Source organism: Salminus brasiliensis, chromosome 24 (genome assembly GCF_030463535.1).
Source record: "Salminus brasiliensis chromosome 24, fSalBra1.hap2, whole genome shotgun sequence".
NCBI lineage: Eukaryota > Metazoa > Chordata > Actinopteri > Characiformes > Bryconidae > Salminus > Salminus brasiliensis.
This window is the reverse complement of record NC_132901.1, coordinates 21126236-21147117: the sequence shown is the minus strand read 5'-3', so window position 1 is coordinate 21147117 and position 20882 is coordinate 21126236. Positions and strand designations below refer to the sequence as shown.

Genomic DNA, 20882 nt, shown 5'->3' with positions numbered 1-20882 from the left:
GGTTCTTCACACTCAGGCCTCCAAAAAAATAGCTTACCATGGAACCAAAAATGGTTCCTCTATGGCTCTATTTCTAAGCCCTCTACCACTCCATCCATCAACGCAGGATCAACCGTGCTACAGCAACCCTGGAGTAGGAAAGGTTAAGGGCCTTGGTCAAGGGCCCAACAGCATCAATACAAGTACCAGGGTACTGAACCCACAACCCTCTGATTAATAACTCAGTGCTCCAGAGGTATTGATGCATCTGAACTGTGAATCCTGCTTACACTTGCACTTGCACTTGAATCCACACCTTCTTAATGATGCCCTCATGGACTTTCCCACCACCAGCTGTTTGCAAGAAGGCGAACAGGTCCTACATCATTGTAAATGAGCTGCATCGACCCTCCAAGCAGAGTGCAGGACAGTCTCCTTCTGTCCCATGCTCATCGCCTACAGGCTCGTCCTCCTCTCTGTGGAGTCCAGCGCTCTGCAGTGTGCAAATGTGGTTCAGATGTAGTGCCGTCACAGGAGGATAGGAACGTGAGCAGAATGTGGTCAGCGAGCTCTCTCTGTCCACTCGCATTAAACCCTCTGCTGATGCAATGTGGTCTCTTTCTCCAGCAGACAGGCTTAAGTCGTCTCCTAGCTACTTTTGTCACGTTCCACCAAAGACTAATCAGGGTTTCAGTGCTGGTTCCAAATCAGCCGTCTCTGCCTATTCAGACTGCATTTTTGATGTTGATGGCACCCATATCAGCTCATCTTCTGCTGCAAAAACAAAAGTGGTGTCCTATTTGACTCAAGTCTCAGCTTTGCAGTATTGCTAGACTCCACCCCCTGCTCTCCTTTCCGAAGACGCTGAGAGTACGCTAGTGTATGTGGTTAGATTATAGCAATTCGTTGTGTCATGGATTACCTTCTAAAACTCAGCACTTTCTTCAGTACATTCAACACCCAGCTGCTTACTGAGTCTGCTGACCCCTGTCCTTTAAGGCCTTGCACCAACTTTTATGTCCTCATGCCCCTTTTTTATGTCCTTAGGTCCTCTGATAAGTCCTCTGGTCCTCTGGAACTCCTTAGCTTTGTCTATTCGCTTGTCTTACTCTTTTTCCATCTTCAACGCCCACTGTCATTTGGTCTGTGAAAGGCGATATAGAAATGTAACATTATTATTATTATTATTTTCAAAGGGTTTTCAAAGTAGGGACCCATAAGGGTTGCTGACATCTAAGCAACAGATTCCCAGACCAATACAAAGTTCAATACAAGCCAAAAACAGCTGACGACAATGTAACCCATCTCAAGCTTCTACAAAAAGACTGTGCCAGTGTTTCAAACACAAGAACGAGGAGAACCACCTTCAGACGTCTGGACACTATTGGTAGTATTGGCACTATTGGTAGTATTGGAAAAAATAAGGACATTTAAAAAGAGGGCATACGAATGCTCCAACGTACTAAGCTACTGCCACTATGACCAAAGAAACCCTGTTTCGAGGCTTGGGACATGCTGTTTGCCATCAGCAGCCGGGGCGCGAGTGAGCACAATTGGCTGTGCTCTCCAGGTGGGTAGATAAAGCACCATCATTCCAGAGAACACATTTTCAGAGGCTTTATACCCCTATACCCCACACCTGGCATTCGGCATTACTATTAGCAGTACTTCTCTACAGGTAGTAGACAAGCTGTGTGTGTGTGTGTGTGTGTGTGTGTGTGTGTGTGTGTGTGTGTGTGTATGTATGCATTTGCATCTGTTTCAGCAATGGCTGCAACTTAAAGTAGCTGAGTGCATGAGTCATTAGCAGGGGTGTCCACAAACATTTGGACATATAGATAAAATTCAGTGTATACCAAAACAGCAACAATAACTAGACCTCCAATGTCTTCTGTCCTACAGGACAAATGCAGGGTGAGGTGAGTGCATGTGTGAGACCACTCCTTGTTATATAAGTCCTGGACAGATCCTGAAGAACTAGAGCAGCAGAAGAAGGTGAGGAATGGCTCCTGGTGTGACTTCTAGAGAGATGGAGTTAATGAGAGAAATGCCAGCCTCCTCTACGTGCTGAATACACACTCGGCACAATGAGTAATACTTAGGAGAGACGTGAGAAATCTGGCGACGTGAGGAACGAGCTCAGAGTTGTTCAGACAAGAGGATGCGTGGGTCCGTCCAATCCTTTATTAATCCAGCTACATGTACCGTACTCTTATACAGCTGATCTCTCAAAGCCTTGAGTGTTTACAATGAGCTCTTAAAGGAGCTATCCTACATTCCTCTCGTTTGTTACTTCATGATTTTAATCTTTTAATCCACTTATGTAGCTTTATGTAACGACTTCATGATGCTTCAGGTGCTTCAGGTGGTTCTTTGAGCAATGCCATAGTCTGTAGTAGAGATGCGTGAATGTGAAAAACTTTTTAAAGATCTACAGAAGCTTGATGTAAAGGTTCTTTACCAATTTAAAGGTTTTTTTCACACACGTCCACAAACATGGTTCTTAGTGAAATCTAGGGGTGGTTCTTCTATGGCATCACTCCAACCTTTTAAACCCTTTTAACCCTAAAGGCCTGTTTGTAAGTATGCACATACCACACGGTACGCATTAGGGTCATAATACATCGCAAATAATTAGTACTTCGTAAATAATTAGTAGTTCCTGAATAATCACTACCTATACAATAATTAGTAGTTACTGAATAATTAGTACCTAATGAATAATTAGTAGGTACTGAACAATTACTACCTATAGACAAATTAGTAGTTACTGAATAGTTACGACCTGCTGAATAATTAGTAGTTACTGAATAATTAGTAGTTACTGAATAATTAGTACCTAATGAATAATTAGTAGGTACTGAACAATTACTACCTATAGACAAATTTGTAGTTACTGAATAGTTATGACCTGCTGAATTATTAGTAGTTACTGAATAACTGCTACCTATACAATACTTAGTAGTTACTGAATAATTACTAGCTACTGAATAATTAGTAGGCACTGAATAATTACTACCTATACAGCCATTAGTAGTTACTGAATAATTACTAGCTACTAAATAATTACTAGCTACTGAATAATTACTAGCTACTGAATAATTACTAGCTACTGAATAGTTAGTATGCATTGAATAATTGCTATCTAAACAGCCATTAGTAGTTAATTAATAATTACTAGCTACTGAATAATTAGTAGGAACTGAATAATTATTAGACACTGAATGATTGCTAATTATGCAGTCATTAGTAGTTACTGAATAATTACTACCTACTGAATTACTAGTTATTAATAACTAAATAAATAATACTCAGTAGTAGTTAGTAGTAAATAGTGGATACTGAGTAATGAATAATTGAATAATTACTGAATAATTACTACCTGAGGAATATTAAATACTCAATAAATAAAACAGTTAAAATATACTAAATAATTAGCAGGTACAAATAATTATTAAATGATTACTAAATAAATAGTCATTAGTAGATGTTAGTAGTAAATAGTAAGTACTGCGTAATTAGTAGTTACTAAATAATTATGAAGGTACTGATTAGCAGGTACAAAAGTTAAAATGAAAAAAAGAATAAGTCTGAGGTTTAAGGGATTAAAGGTCTAACAATCCTTCAACTGATGTTAATTTTTTTTTACCAATTTGAAGGTTCCTCACACCCACACCTCCAAAGAGCTGATATTGGTTCTTCTAGGGCACCTCCTTTTTTGTCTTTTAAGGCTTAGCAAAGAAGACCTGTGGCAATTCCAGCTTAAGGTGCATTTTCATCAGTAATTCCATGCAAGACTCAAAACATACAATCATAATCATAACACTGAGTCATGTCATTGGCCACACTGGCAGTGGCCTGCTGGGATTTCACTCACATTACCATTCCGTTTAATACCAGTGTGTTATTAATACACTGATTCCAAGAACGTAGAACATAATCTGTGATGTAGCGTATTTGGTTCTAGGCCTGGCCCTGAGTAAAGATAACCCTCAGACAATTATACCACCCCCACCTCGAGGCGCCTTCAGTACAGCTGATCTTCTGCCAGGTTTGGATCTGGCCTCAATGACAGTTATGGCAAGCAGCAAGTAAGAGAACCCTTCTGAACTTCTGCTCTGATTATTAATAAAATTTGGACTGGTCATAATCTAAGTCACAATTATAGACTAATAACACACACACACACACACACACACACATGTCTAGAAGACCCACTTTTGGTGTCCTTAGGAACCCTGTTTGTGAACAACATGAGTGTGAAGAGCCTTTTCATCACGGGAAGGTTCTTCAGGCCTTTTTAAAAGATCTCCATTATCAGCATGGCTCTTTACAGAACCAAAAGTAGTTCTTCTATAGCATTGCTCATACGTTTTTAAGCTTTACCTAATGTCGAGGTACAATGTAAAGGTTCTTCACGCTCAAACTCACCTCTAATACAAACATGAGTTGTTCTTCTAGGGCTTATTTTGAAGAACTCTCTGAAGCACCCTTGTTTTTAAGAGTGTGCCACTGATATGTTCCTCTCATAAGTGTCTTATAAAGAACCTTTTCATCAAGTGAAGGTTCTTTAGACCTTTAAAAGGTCTCTGTTACCAACATGGCTCTTAACAGAACCAAAAGTCAAGAACTCAAACCTTTTAAAAGTCTACAGAAGCTTCACTTAATACAGAGGTACTATTTAATGGTCCACATTCACCTCTATTACAAACATAATAGAGCTCTTTATGCAACTAAGCTATAGTCTCATGTGTATGTAGGTATGTGTGTATATGTAGGTATGTGTGTTTTCCTTTGTTTTTTAATAAACAACAAATAAACAATAAACATAAGTGATTCTTCTATGGCTTAACTTGAAGAACCCTCTGAAGCACCTTTGTTTTTAGGAGTGTGAAAACCACTGTCAATAAAAAAACAATCAATGGCCAAGCTAGACATTGCAGTACATCAAGGGGGCGTGGCTTATTCTATGTACACCCCCGACACACAAATGATTAGCATACCTATTTGATGATTGTGATTTTTGGAGCTACAATGTGACTCACAGACTATCTAACCTCGCCCATTCACAGGCGCCGGACTAGGAGCTCCTGATTAGCCTCTAGTGCCCGTCTCTGTAGGTAAGACTAAGTCTAAGTAATCAGCTTCCACAGATCAGGCTTGCCTGTATTTACGCTGGCCTGCATGATGTGGCCCACTGACCCACTAGCTACACTCTCACACACTCATACACAAACACACGCTGAAGCACCTGGCAGTTGCAGCTAAGTTGTGATAAGCCTTATCAGAGAGCTCACCTGCTAAACACTCCACGCCTTGCACACCTGGCAAAGAAGCAGGCAGGGTCAGGTAGGGTTCACTAAAAATAAACATGACTACATTTCCTACAGTTAGAGGTGCTTAAATCAAACTTAACGGCTAATAATGACACTAATAGGACTATAAAAGACTCAACTATATGACTGTATCAAGATTAATACAGGTAATGAGGTCAGTTTGCATGTACACCATTTACGACACGCTCAACATGCCTGTTCATGGCTGGAATGCTGAGGGTGCAACGCTGGGACGTAGGGCTGTCCTTTAGAATAGACCAAAATAATTGATTCATCCCTACCATTCAACTGGTAATTTAAACAATGAATGAAACATTGGGAGCTTATTAAAAAGTAAAGCATTACTGCCCCCTTGTGGGCACCACAGCCCACAGTCAGTCTTCAGAGTTAACAAATGTAGGCCTTGAATGAAGGTAGTTACTTTACCCGTAGAAACTGGTCACCAGTGCTTGATAAAATCCTCCAGAAAGTGTTTGAATACGGTCATGTCAGAATATTATGACCATCTACAAAATTACCAACCTTGGTTTGGATGACACTAGCAAGATGTTGTGGCATGGACCGTATTAGGTGATGGAAGGTGTTCATTAGGGAGGTTAACTGCTACACAGTGGGGCATCAATTGCTATGTACGACTCAATTGCCTGTACGACATTAGTGGCCCGTGGGGCACCACTGTTATGGCATTGGAAAGCATCAATGTGGGAGAAGTCCATTTCCTGTACAACTTCACTACAGTGGCTCTAGAACATCCGAAGTTAGCGTTTTCTGAGATGCTACCACCCTTCGCCCACTGTCACAGATGCACATGACAGGATTTGCTGCATGTATAAATAAGCGAGCACACCAGTCAGTTGTAGCAGAATGCCAAACGATTGTCATGGGCAAAGGTTATGATTTGAATGATGACCAAAAGGGCAGGATAATAGGGTTACCGGGTGAAGGGTGGTAGCATCTCAGAAAGATAAGTAGGAGCAGGAGGGGTCCCAATAGTTTTGTCTACATTGTAGTTTTTTGAGGCATTCAGAACTTTGCAGAACTTTGCAGAACTTTTCAGACGCCCATTTACCACCGCTGTAAACAATTGTGACTCCTAAGTTCCTGAGAACTTCCAAACCACTCAGAATGATCTTATTTATATCTTAAGCATTTCATTATGTAGGAACTTTGAACACGTTTGGGATTGTTCTTTAAGAGTTTTAGATGTTCGCAGAAGCCTTCATGGATCTCAAACAGCTCTGCAAAGGCCTTCATGGTGCATTTCCAACACATATTCCAACAGGGAGCCAATCAGGACTTAGATATGGTTGATATGTCAGCTTAATAAAGCTACATAATAATAAAGCTAAATGTTAGTCCTCATAAAGAGACAAAATACATTCCATAAAACAAACAAACAGACAAGCCAACAAAAACACAGACTCGACTGTAGGTTTCATGTATTCCGTTTTTTAATTGTGTTTGAAAACTGCATGAAACTCGGAATGTAAACGTTTGGGTCACACTTTTTTCTCTTATTTTTTCTTTTGTCACGCAATGCAAACTGTGATAGAGACTTGCAGAGGATTAAAGTCGACTGAGCAGGCTAAGCTAACTGTAACACATGATGCGGTCAGCAGTCAGCAGAAAAGTAGGCCAGGCAATGATGACCAGAGGGTCCAAAACTCAGAGATGAACATCAGTTCCTCAACGTTTTTGTTGGCAGAGAAGAAGCGCTCGTAGATGACGACCATGATGATCTGTACAGGGTTCTAGGAAACAGCGCCACCTTGCTCTTATGACAGTCCTTAGAAAATAAGTCTCTCTCCAGTAGCCGACGTGTTGAGGTAATGCATGTATGTCTACATTACTGACGAGATGAGCGCAGAGTACAATCATTCACACCAGGAGCATGTGCAGAAGAGGTCTGGGTTTAGCTAAGTAAGTATTATGAGAACAGAAAACCTCAGCAGGAGATTGGAGGCATCTTTGAAGGTGTAGACAGTACAGAACCTGGAAGAAGAGAAGAGACAGATAGGCCTCCTGCTGGAGGCATCTGGGAACAGACCATTTCCAACGCAAGGTTTTTAAAGTAGACAAACGCTAGCTACAAAACAAACGGCGTGGAAATATCATCATAAAAGCCAACAGTTTGTCAGTTCTAGGTTCTAGCGCTTGATATGTACAGTATAAATAGCTGTGTAGCAGTCCAGAGATGTTTGAGATGGTTTATTTTTTGTTGTTTCTCAATGAGAAGATGTGAGCGACGTCTCTCTCTCTCTCTCTCTTTCACACACATTTTGTCGTAAATATAATGTAGCATTACTATTTCACTTACACTCACTATCTCACTTTGCGATGGAAGTAGAAATCAAACTATTTTCATATCAGCTTTGTACACTCGTTGTCTTTTTTTCAGACGTCCCGTTAATATCGGCTCTGATTGCTTGGCGGTATGGATACAAGGCTTTACAGAACAGCCACACGAGACAACACCTGGCACTTTAAAACAGCTAACACCACTAGTAAACTCATTGTTTCTACGATGGCCTGGCTTGAAAGCTAAAAAACGGTGGGCTTGCATCAGTTGAGAGTTCTGCTAACATCTTAAAAGTGATTCAATTCAAGCAAAACTTCACTAAAATGTGGACAAAGAAGCCATCAGGGATGTTTCCACAGGGCAGAAACAATGAGAGGAGACGCACTACTGTCTTCACGTTTCATTCGACAATCGGACAATTTGGTCCAGTCTTAGACTAAAAGTGATTATCAGTGGGGAGTTCCCTACAAGTCCAAGACCTGTTTGAGAAAGTGCTCACTGACTGACAATTCCACCTTAAACATCTCCAGGAATTAGAGGTGTAACGATGTCAGAATTTGAATATATCTGAAATAATAGCCAATGTGTCGCCAATATGCACTTGATCACTTCTGAGGGTCTGTTATTTACTGTGGTGAATAATGCAGACTAGGCATCTTGGTGCATCTTATTCACCTTATTTTCCATTACCATTTCCATATAACAAATAGATGGGGCATCTTTGCTTACTTTGTGTTAGAACCTCCGGTGCTACAATACAGGCCCAGCGATAGTAAACACAGTGAGTCTTGTGAGGCACCATATAACTTATATCCACCACCTGTGGTTGAAGGTGCTAAATTCCAAACATCTACCCAAACAGCCATACATCTGCTCTTACCATTTTGTAGAGAGCAAACTCGGTGAAGCTTTGGACGCGTTGGGTGCTTGTGAGGACGTGTTGGGTGCTTGTGAGGACGTGTTGGGTGCTTGTGAGGACGTGTTGGGTGCTTGTGAGGATGTGTTGGGTGCTTGTGAGGCTGCCAGGTAAGAGGTTAGCCAATGAGCAAGCCTAAGAGCCTCATAAGCACTCAACCATCCACTTCACCGGAGCTTTATTATCAAGCTGTTTCTCTGGGTAGGGATGTTCTAGTGTTGGTTTCCCCTCCACAAAATGGTAAAAGCAGATAATTGGAGGTTTGGGGGGATGTTTTAAATTTAGCACCTTCAACCATAAACACAAGGCTCTCTTCCTCTTTGAAAATGCTGCCCCACAACACTCTGATCTCTTTGTTAGAGCTCTAAAAAGTTAAATAGCCTGCTGGATTGCTGAGTTAGCATAGCTAGCTACTTTATAATCAGTGTCCACAGCAGTAGCCTCCTTCAGACCGCATTCACTCTGAATATGATATGAGCAAAAACCCTCTGATGAGAAATGACCCAAATTTCTAACACAAAGGCAGAAGAAACAAACTCTTAAAGGTGGGCATGGCCAAATAAGATGAACTAGAATAAAGTGGGAGCAAAAGGGCGGGGCTTATGTTATGCACACGCCCACAGTCGAATGACTGGGCTTTTAATAAATTGATGATAAATTCTAGGGGTGATTTTTGGGGTCTAGTCTGTAGTACAGAATTAGAGCTCTGATTTTAAACATACAAATGGTTTAAACTCAAAGGGAATATTCAGAACTTTATTTTATAGCAACAATATTTTGAACAGTACTGGACCTGAAATTACTTAATGTTCATGCATATTAACAATAACATGTTAATAATATTATGAAGCAACATTTTGCTCAGTTGAAAAATGCATCATACTGAGACACTACTGCATTGTTTTGAATTGGATTTTAAATTCTGTGTAGCGTTACACCCCTAATCAAACCAAGGCAAACTGTTCAATAAATAATAAACCATTAAGCAGAACTTTCCTAGAACCTCTTGTATCACTAGTAGCATTTGTAATGTGTGATTTTATATTGTGCAACTGTCCTACATTTTAAAATGGACTTCTACAATCATTTGTTCTAGTAGGTAGGTGTTCACCAAAGACCACTGAGGGCCTAGTTTACCAAAGCACTGCAGTCTTAAACTCATCTTTGATGCTCAATGTACTTCACTGCTATGATAAAACCAGGTAGGGGTGTAAAGGTATGTGTATTCATAATGAACTATGACGGTATGAGAATAAAGGTTCTGGGTCACGGTTTGGAGCAAGCAGTTGCACAGAGAATACATGGAACATGCTATTATGGTAAATACAGTATTTCCCCTAGTGCTAAAACCTTAAGCTGTAAGCTGTTGAATTTGCAATTCCATTGTGGGAACTGTAGTGAATTAGGAGTAACTGCTATGGTAGCTGTAGTCTTGTTTGCCCCCCACCACTCTTCTTGTTCCTATCTCCTCTCTCTGGTTTCTCGTCCATAAGAAAACCTAAGGACGTTTTTCTGTTGTTTTCCCTAGTAGTACTGTACTGTATAGTTCGACGACTACTGTAACCATAGTTCGACCTGAATTGTGACTTTTTTATCATTTGTTTGTCAAATGTTTCCTTGTTTCCCCCTAATTTGGTACTGACAATTAACCCTCCTGTTTGTAGCTCCCCCGAGCACCAACACTAGAAGGGGGAGGGGAGGAGACTTACACGCTCTGAGGAAAGTGCTTGGAGGAAAGTGCCCGGTCCCCATCTCCACCGCACCAGATAACAGGCATATGTGCCTTCCAACATTGTCTAAGAGTAATAAAAAAAAGACCCCCATCTACCCACCTGAAGAGATCACGGCTAATTGTGCTCTCTCTGACTCCGGCTGCTGATGCCGAACCGTGACTTTTACGTACCGTTACACCCCTAAAACCATGCTGTTATGTTGGAACACTTGGAAAATACCGTTTGTCATGGTAAAGCTGGCTTTTCCGATCACAGAAAAGTTGTGTTTTGGCACGAGAGAGAGAAACACAGTAACAGAAAGGATTGCATGGCATTACTGAAGAGAGAATGGGTTTGTTAGGGAATGATATAGAACTAGCAATCACTGATCTCGGAATGAGCCTGGATAAAAAGTGCATTGTATGCCAAATACTGCAAAAAGCTCAACATTAAACAAAGTGACATCAAATAACACCTTAATACTAAACATTAGCATTTTACCCTCTTTTTTTTTTTTAAATATTATGGTGCAAAGATTGCTCAGTCTAAAAATGAAACATAGCAAGCAGTAAAGCTCTTACATCTAATATTCTAGCAACTATAGTCGAACAGTTAAGAAGGCAACATGATGTATTATGCTTGAACACAAACATGCCATCATTATAGACATTTTTTATAGAAATAAATAGCTCAAATAAACTTTATGCTCTCTTTTTAAATAATTTCCATCTCTATAGGACTCTGATACACATTCAATATATAAAGCATCTATGATACACAACGTACTGCAAATTCCACACTACTCTTTGAAAGACGTATTTCATGTGGTTGAACCTGGGCACCACAGAAGAAACTTTGGAAAGAAAAAGAAACTTTGTTTAGAGTGGAGGACCTTGAGGATGCTCCAGAACTTTAAAGTTTTTCGTTTTTTTTCTCTTCACTTCCACCTCAGAATATTAACATAACATAATTCCTTAGATCTGCATAAACGATATATGTACAACTTTTAAAGTCTTCAGGAGACCAGATTGTCAGGAACTCAAAACGTAGACGAGTGGGCTTTGCTGAAGGTGTGCACAGTTCCGGTACCAAAACTCCAGTACCGGAAGTTAGAACCAAACACCAGTCCTCATTAAGAACCAAAGGAATGTTGAATGAGCAATAATATCTCACCAACTCGCTTCTACTTGATTAGCATTGTGGTTTGAACTGGGGAGAGAGTCGCCATGTTCCTCTGAGCACCACAACAACCATCCTACACCAACCCTTCCACTCTTTACACAAACTGAAGAATGTGTACAGTGGTCCCTACAGGGAACTCGTCAGAATCCAATCCACTCCAATTTTCTTTTTTTAAGACAGGAAGTACAGCATTGCACCTTGGGAGTGATCCCCCTGGACTAAAGCACTTGGAGTAGACAAGGTTGGATCTCGAAGGCTGGTCCAAGGGGAACACCAATGCCTGACGGGTAACCGGTACAGTACCGAGAGTGCAGAAAACTGGTAGAAACCATTGCCTGCATCTGTTATTATTGCATCAGCAAGTTTCTGAAGGAACATCAGAGCTATGGCATACTGTAACATCTCCAGATGTTCTTAAATCTTGGCAAAATCAAGAGTTTAGCAAGCTGCATCAAACTCAACTCAACTTAATCTCTACCCAACAAACACGAGTCAAGATAAATGTAGGACCTTATGAATGTTTCATGAATGCAAAAGGAAGCAAACAAGGGTGGAGGAGATAATGAGGTTAATCTGCTGTTTTGAGAGTTCCAAGAAGTCTAAGGCCTGGGAGGGGGGGGGGGTTCTTGAAATTAGGTGGTTTGCTCTAGTAGGTCCAATCCTTGAGCTTTTGGGGGGATCTACACTAATCAATCCATGGCCATAACCCACTCAAAAGAAAGGCAGAATGTAAGGACACCATCCAGTGGCTTCCAATAGGGATGCTTCAAACAAATGAACGAAGCTGAAGCTGCAGCACCATTCATCTCCTCCGTCTTGGTCAGTAGCACAACCGGGAGCCAAACTAAGCTGCAGGAACAACCAAAAAGGCTCACATACAATAAAAAAGGCTTTCCATGGATTGATAAGAAGATTATGAGAACATACAGTAATATGTAGTGATAGCACCACGTCTACCAAATCTGAATGTTCTCCTTTTCATGAAGGCCCACTACTGCGCTCTATGAAAATGCACATACTGACACAGAGTGAGTCTACAACCCTTGATGTTCTTCAAGGACATGAATGGCACCATGGATTCTTAATTACTCAAATAACCAGAAGATTCGTTTTTAGGCTCCTTCTACAAAAACGTACATCTGGAAATGGTACATTTTTAAAGGAGGGCACCACAAAACAGCATGCAACCCAGTTCAAGAAGAGGTAGATCCTAAACTGGGCACACACCAGAGCAATAACCCTTCATGACGTGATATGTTGTGAAAGATAGCTGGACATAAGTTGCCGATTCAGCTGATGGGAGCAGACTGATGGACACTGGCTGGCATTCTTCTTCTACATCCTGGGATTTTCTTTGATTGGACAGGACAAAGCTGCTATAGGGATATATTTCCATTTCCTTATATGAGGGCCTAAGTTCACCAAAGGGGAAGCTGGTGTTGTTAATGTGATTGAGTGTTCTTCAGAAATATGACCATTAGGATGCTAACCCAGGTCAATGGTGGTGATGGTACGCTGATTTTGAGTTTTGCTTGATACCAGGGAGCAAAACTGTGCACCACATACACACATACACACACACACACTCACCCATACACATCCTCAGTATGTACCTTCCTAACTATGTGCTGCTTGAGTTCCATGGTCCACCAGCTTTGAAACCTTCATTTTTTCTTGGCTGGAAGAAGAGGTCACTTCAGACAGACTGCAGCTGTGTGCTATAAGGAGGAAAAGACATGAACGTGGACGTCTGAAACAAAGTCGTGTTCAAGACAGGGTCTGGCAAAGTCAAAGAACACGTCTTATCCATTGAAACTCAGCCCATGATCCTAATCTGTTTTGGCTTGTGCAGCTGGAACAGCGTCGAGGGGGACGGATCACAATGTCCCTCTGAAGACTGTACTTCAAAATCCCAAGGTTCTTGGCTGTGTGTGTCTTCTGTCTTCAATAATACTGTAGAGGTTCCTGTTCGTCAGTGACATGGTAGCTGAGACTGAAGATGGAGTTTCAGCCTTTTTCTTAGAGCAGATAATGACTTGGTCAGGTTGGAGGATTTCACAACCCTGTGCTGGGTTCCTTCACAGTAGTGTGGGGGTTAGCACAAACCATCAGCCTTGACGTGGAGGATTTTGGAGAAGCCGGGTCTCTTCTTCAGCGCCTAGATGTGGGGGAAGGTACAAGTCATAAAATCTCTTCATGAAAGCTCTTCAAACGCTTCAAAAATTATGGCAACAAATAGAACATAATGTCAAATGGACATCTGAAAGATGCTGAACTCCAACATCAGACAGACATTCAATGTTAGTCTAATCAGGAAATCTAAATGTCTTTACAGACATACATTTTTGGTTGGTAACCAAAGTCACATGTTCGTTAAAAAACAATCAATATTGAGCTGATATCAAAGCTCCAACATCAGAGAGACGTTGATTTTTACTTACTCATCACCATGACGTAAAACCAGCGACATATCAACGTCTAACAAGGTTAGACATTCACGTTGTGTGGACTGTAATGCAGTTTTGAAGTTTAGCAGACGTAGGGATTTAGTCACCACACCACTAAACGTGGGTGCACTATATGGCCAATTGTTTGTGGACACCCTTCTAATGAACCCATTGCTGACAGCTATACAAAAGCAGACACACAGCTTGTCTAGTCCCTGTAGAGAAGTACTGTCAACACAATAGGACTCTCTGGAGAAGATAAACATGAGCCAATTGGTGCCAGGCATGGGCTAGAGCGGTATAAAGCCCCCCAGCTTTGAACTGTAGAGCAGTGAATGATGTTTTTTGCTCCATCCAATACTTTTGGGATGAGTAGGGAAGTTGGGGATGAAGTGGGGTGCAACGCTCCAAAATCTAGTAGAAGGCCTTAGAGAGTTGCTCCAACAAAAGTTGGAATACACTTTTGACCTTGATATTTGATACCAAGTACCTTGATTTTAGAATTACATAATCAGTTTTATAGGCCCTACAATAGAACCCTGTGGGACCAAAACAGATACCAAATTATTCTGTATTAGGATTCATAACTGAATAATAGGTGTTAAGATAAAAGAATTATTAAGCAACCACCATATTTTCTGTCTCTAAGTCTTACTTTATTAATGTGTCACTCTGGAAAGATTCAGATTCCTAATTCATCAATTATTTAAAAGAACACAGAGAACAGCTTTAAACCCATTTAAAAGACCCAATAACTTCAATCCTTTTCAATAAACAAAAACACCCAGAGGAGATGTATTGGTTTCACAGAAAGCATAAAACCAAATTAGGTTTGAAATGACGTTGAAAAAAAAGTAGCACTTCAAATCAAGCTGCAGAACAGATGGCCTGTACGTCAGTGATCTCACACCTTTGACCCTTAAAAGTAAAACTGAACTGTGGCTATTGGTGAAATCTTCCACTTTCATCCCTTCCTGTGAAAGTCTTCTCCGTCCTTAGTCTCAGCAGAAGTTCCCCTGAGCTCTTAAGTCTGGAGCAAGCAAACAAGATGAGTCACTTTCAGTTGACTCACAATTCACTAAAGTAGCGGCACAAGGGCTCCCCTAATGTCACTGATTCATCTGAGCCTGCCAGGCCCTGAGACAGGAAACACCATGGCCTCTTACTCCAGAACAGCTTTGGCTAGTTAATTTTAGTCTGGTGGTAGGCGGCTACACAGACGGGTTATCACTTTGAGCTACTTCACCCCTGCTGTTTCGCTTTGGGGTGACTGATCAAGACTGTCCAGTTTTGGAATGTGCACCACATGGTTTACGCCAAAGGTTTTAGTGGGAACTTGCTGATGCTTTACAAGAGGAGGAACTCCTAGATGCCTGACACGTTAGGATTCATCTAGAAGTTTTCTAATAGGATATGAATCGCAGCAGTGACACAAGAACCTCGTATCTTTCCATTTTAATTTTTTGTATAAAGAACTTCTCTGATCAGCCATAACATTAGGATCACAGGTGACAGGTGAAGTGAAAAACACTGATTATCTTCATCTACAGTGGCATCTGTCAAGGGGTGGATATATTAGTGAGCAAGTGAACGGTCATAAGAATCTGAGCCACTTTGAAAAGAGCCAAATTGTGATGGTTAGACGACTGGGTCAGAACATCTCCAAAACATCATTGTTTTTTAGTATGCAGCGGTCATTACTCCAAAAGTGATCCAAAAAAGGACAACCATTGAACCGGCGACAGGGCCATGGGCACCTAAGGCTCACTGGTGTGATCCATGAAGGCCTCACCTAACAACTTCCAGGACTTGCTAATGTCCTTCAGAGGTCCAAGGCTCGAAAGGTCAGATCTGTTGTGGCGGCACAAGGGGGACCCTACTACAGTCAGTACCAAGAGCCCTTCGAGCTTCAAGTATGGCTCGAGGAAGCACTTTCGTAAGTCACTCTGGATAAGAGCGTCTGCAAAAGGCCTTAAAAGTAAATGTAAATGTACTGGATATTAGGCAGGTGGTGCTAATGTTACAGCCGATTGGTGCAAGTTCAGCACACGAATGTTAGTGATTTCATGACAGGACAATCATAACCCTGAATTTACATTCATCCATACCTGAAGTTTGTTCACCATCTCATCAAAGAGCTTTCTAGCCTCCGGGCTGTTGGGGTCTTCAAAATAATCTTCAATTCCTATTTGCACAACGATGGACTTCAGGTTACGACACACACCTACGGAGTCAGAGAGAGAGGGGGAGATGTGAGAAAGATGGGATTCATCATTAATTCAACATCATTGCTACATGCAGTGGACCAGAGGCTGGCTAGCCCTTTCAGACACACACACACACACACACACACACACACACACACAGAATTTCTATTAAAATGTCAGATTTACTGACAAATTACAAACCATCAAACTAAACAGATGTGACAGGAGTGTGATTTTTTTGGATGAAGGGTCAATAGTTACTTCTGAAGTGGTGCTGGTTATTACTATACTATATACTTTTTACTATTTTCATTAAACACCCATTTTGCTCTATTGCATATTGTTTAATAATTCTATGCTCTTAATTTGGCAAGAGAGGGCCAGTAATGTTCATATCAGGATGACCTTTTTACCCCCATGAGAATACTGATTGCTAAAAAAGCTTTCATTTATCAACGCTAGCAGGCCAAAACGTTTCCATTCAGGTTACAGGTTAGTTCATGTGCTCCAAAAGGTCCTCACCCAATAAACACATTAAAGTCAGTTCATCAGTGTTAACAGGGCCATACGCAATGTTATCTTCTAGGCACAATGCCCTAAATGCACTGTGGTAACTCACCCATTTTTAGCCTCTACTTCACATGTTTTCACAGTGGTTACAAAGGCAAAAGCACCATATTCTTGCCTTATGAAATGCAGATTTCTTTAGTTGTATTAAATTATTAAATGTTTTTATAATTTATTTATCTATTAATTCTATAGCACTACAATTACAAACAGACTGCAGAGGGATTTGGAGCTGAATAGCACAGCACATATTGGAGGCTACCCTATGTACGAGTCAGATGTTGGCTCCTTATTTGAAATATCTGTTCCACCTTAAATGGTGCAGCAGTATCGGACAAGTAGGCTAAATAAGAAACTGCCTAAAAAACGCACTGTCCAAGCTCACTTTACATTCGCTATAGACAGAACCCTTTCAGCCTGAGCCGCTGACCAGTATACACTACTGGATATTCTCCAGCTGGTCTGAAACGGGACCAGGAGGGCAAAAATTGGAATCTGCGCCTCTTACACACTACTCGATTCTCTCTCAAACTGTCGACTCTGACTGACGAAAAATCTGCAGACTGAGAATCGGGGCTAAAATCAGGCTACAAAATCGTGTAGTGAAGCCTCGGCTTTAGTCCTAAGTGGCTATGTGATATCACTCCAGATTTCAGCCTCCATTTAAATGAACAATCTCAAGGCAAGAGTCTTCAGCACACTCCCAGTCTCATCTGTACGCACTGTTAAAGTGGAGGAGCGCTTTTGGAGTGACCGGGGTTGAGGTGAGCACCAACATCTCCAGGCCCTTCAGACCTTCTCGGCACACTTCAGCAGCCACCTCCTGGTTAATTTCACTGACGTGGTCCAGCTCCAGCACCTGCAGCCGCATGCAGTTCCTCGCTGTGGAGATACACACCCACACACACAGTCACTGTTACTAATCACCTTGCTTTTATGTCTTTAGAAAGCCTGTCCACCACAGGAGGACAATGTGGAAAGCAAGCTACAGCACATCGATAAGCAGCCATTGTTTATTCAAGCTACTGATGTTCTGCACAAGTCAACACTGCAGGTCGCTGCACAGAAATAGTTTAAAGCCTCATGATTCAAAAAGGTCAAAGCCATTATGTCTGTAAATGGCAAAGGCAGTGATGCAGACAAGGATTCTTCTTCTTTCAAAACACTGATTCACAAACCAAATCACTCTGCATAAACATGTTTTTCTCGGCGTGAGGACAAATCTATGTCATCTGCTTTACAGGGTAATTTCCTGTGCCACTGCATCTCCACATAGTGTGTCAGCAATACGTTAACTACCCTGAAATACGGACAAAAATATATGGACAAAAGTATTGGGACACCTGCTCATTCACAGTTTCTTCTGAAATCAAGGGCATTAAAAACACTTTATCCTGCTTTTATTGAAGTAACTGTAACTACTGTCTACCGAAGAAGGCTTTCTACTAGATTTTGGAGCACTGCTGTGAGGATTTGATTGCATTCAGCAAAAAGAGCGTTAGTGAGCTCACTGTCTGTGTGTGTACATTTGCACATCAGTGTCAGTAATGGGTGCAACTTAAAGTTGTTACAGTGTTGTGGGGTTTGGACTCAAGTGCAGTCAAAGTTTGTTTTATTATGATCAAATGGAACAACTTGTGGTGTGTGCTTGATGACTGTTGGGCTTGAACTCCCAACCCTGTTTATGGGAGCCCAGTGTAGTTCCACTGTGCCACCACGGCTGTGAGGGGTGGCAGCATAAACACTGATCATAAGCAACACAGAAAATGTCGGGAAAACAAACAAAGGAAAAAACAGGAGTGATGTTTACTCAAACTAAAGACAGCAACTCAAATGCTTTTCTCTTTTCTGTTCACAGCTTAAGCTTTTCTCTTTGCAACTTAAACCCACTATTACCGTTCGCCCCTCTACAAAGGTGCGACGGGGAAGTGTGTTTGGCTGGGTGTATTTATACCGTGCCACACAGGTGGGTCTGGTCAGCGTTGATTACCGCTGGGAATTTCTCAGGCTTGGAGTTCTTTGCTCCAACCCCACCAGCTTTCCTACTTTGCTGGCCGGGCCCCCTGCTGGCGGCTGGCGGTACATGCTGCCTGCTCACAAAAGTAGCTGAACACAGTCATTAAAAAGGGTGTCCACTAACTTTCTTACACATAGTGTATCTTTATCCTATTATGCTGCAGACACACTTACAATATCCTCCTCAAGATATTCCATAAGTGTACATTTGTAACTCGGCGGATGTTTAGATGTTGGGGACTAGATGTTAACACTAATTAAGAGAAGTCCTCCATATAAAAGAAAAATCAGCAGGGTGGTAAATAGGCCTGCAAAATTGCATCTGAGCATTTATCGCCCCAACGAAAGTCCCATACTTACTATTTATACATAAAAGATCAATAAAATACTCAATAAATGAATTCTCTGGTGCCATGAACAAATAAAACCACACAGTGAATCCCAACAGGGTGGATCAAACTGTACTGTGCATCTTTGATAAAATGCTTTGGTTAAAAATAAATATAAAAATGCCAGAATCTCTGTAGGCACTTGTGTTTTTGCTGTCACTCACCCAAAGAAGCCAATCCCTGTATGCCACATCCAGCCCCGCCCACTCCCAAGGCTCGCAAGTGTGGCCAGCACCGGCCAATTGTCTGCAGGCACCTGTTACTGAATCGTGCTGGCTGTTGACTGTAGGTATAAATTTTTAAATAAACAGAATATGTATTAAATAAAATATGATATTTTAAACATGATGACAGATAGCAACAATAATTTGCTATCACTTTACTTGGAGGATCCGTTGTTGATGCCTCGTAGATGCTCACCTGACGTTCAATTAACATTCAACTGAATATGAACTAAATGCATCTGAACTCTAAGCTGAATGTTAATGCTTGTCTACTGAATGTAACCCTACACCTAACCCCTAACCATAACCCTAACCCTAAGTTTAACCCTAAACATAACCCTAATAGGGTGTGGTTAAGGTTAGAGTTAGGATTTAGGATTGTTTTAAGGGAGAAGTTAAGGTTAGGGTTAGTATTCAGGGTTAATTCAAGGGTAAGTTTAAGTTCAGAAATAGGGTTGAGTTATGGTTAAGGTTAGGTAACCCTAATTCTAATGATATATGGTTGATTCAAGGGTAAAGTTAGGAGTTAGGGTTGTTAAGGGCAAGTTTAGGGTTAGGATTTAGGGTTGAGTTAAGGGTAAGGTTAAAGTTAGGGTTAGGATTTAGAGTTGAGTTAAGGGTAAGATTGAATTTAGGGTTGAGTTAAGGGTAAGATTAGAATTTAGGGTTTAGTTAAGGGTAAGTTAAGGTTAGGGTTAGGATTTAGGGTTGAGCTAAGGTTAGTATTTATAGTTGATTCAAGGGTAAGGTTAGGACTTAGGGTTAGGATTTAGGGTTGAGTTAAGGGTACGGTTAGGATTTAAGACTGTTTTAAGGGTAAGGTTAAGGTTATGGTTAGGATTTAGGGTGGATTCAAGTTTAAGGGTAAGGTCAGAATTTAGGGTTGAGTTATGGGTAAGAGTAGGGTTAGGGTTAGGATTTAAAATTGATTCAAGGTTAAGGTTAACACAGTATTACACTATAGGAACGGTACAGACAGGACACAGATACAGATCCCATTTAAGGGTATTCAAGAGTAGGGTTAGGGTTAATTCAATGGTAATCTTAAAATTAAGATTAGGGTTAGGATTATGTTCAGGGTTAGGTGTTGGGTTACACTCAACAGACATTTTTTTACATTCAACTTAAGAGTTCAGCTGCTTTTTATTCAGATGAATGTTCGTTGAATGTCAGGTGAGCATCCACAACAAATTTACAATTGACCATCCATTTAAAGTTTTACCAATCATTCAAATGTAACTGCAAACTGTATAACTGTAGAACATGCAAACAGTACAAAATACAACCAGCAGCTGGAGCAGATCACCCCTCATTAGAATGTCTAATGATAGCTAATAACCAGAAACCCTGGATCAAATGACCTAACTAAAACACTAAAGCACTTACCAGGGATGTAAAGGCGCCACCTGTAGGGAGATGATGTCCCTGCAGCCTGCTCCTAACGCCCAGATGACCTCCTGGCCCACAGGGTCTGTGGCACTCCTGAAATACGCAAACACACACATCATCCACTCTGAAACACAGTGTTTAGTAGTATTAGTGCTCACAGAATGAAAAAAAAAAAAACATCTCTCCAATATCTAATACTAAACACAAAGCAACTCCCTC

General features: G+C 41.1%; 1 protein-coding gene across 1 annotated transcript in view; it reads right to left on the bottom strand.

Moving 5' to 3' along the window:
* Positions 1–6744: 6744 nt before the first annotated feature.
* The window catches only part of fbxo41 (F-box protein 41), an 81755-nt gene continuing 67617 nt past the window's right edge, over positions 6745–20882 (bottom strand). The window contains exons 9-13 of the mRNA XM_072669932.1: positions 20661–20756; positions 19215–19333; positions 17369–17527; positions 15980–16095; positions 6745–13582 (exon numbers count right to left, since the gene is read on the bottom strand). Coding sequence (XP_072526033.1) covers positions 13520–13582; positions 15980–16095; positions 17369–17527; positions 19215–19333; positions 20661–20756 — 553 coding nt within the window. The 3' untranslated portion in view covers positions 6745–13519. The remainder of the gene's footprint in view (positions 13583–15979; positions 16096–17368; positions 17528–19214; positions 19334–20660; positions 20757–20882) is intronic.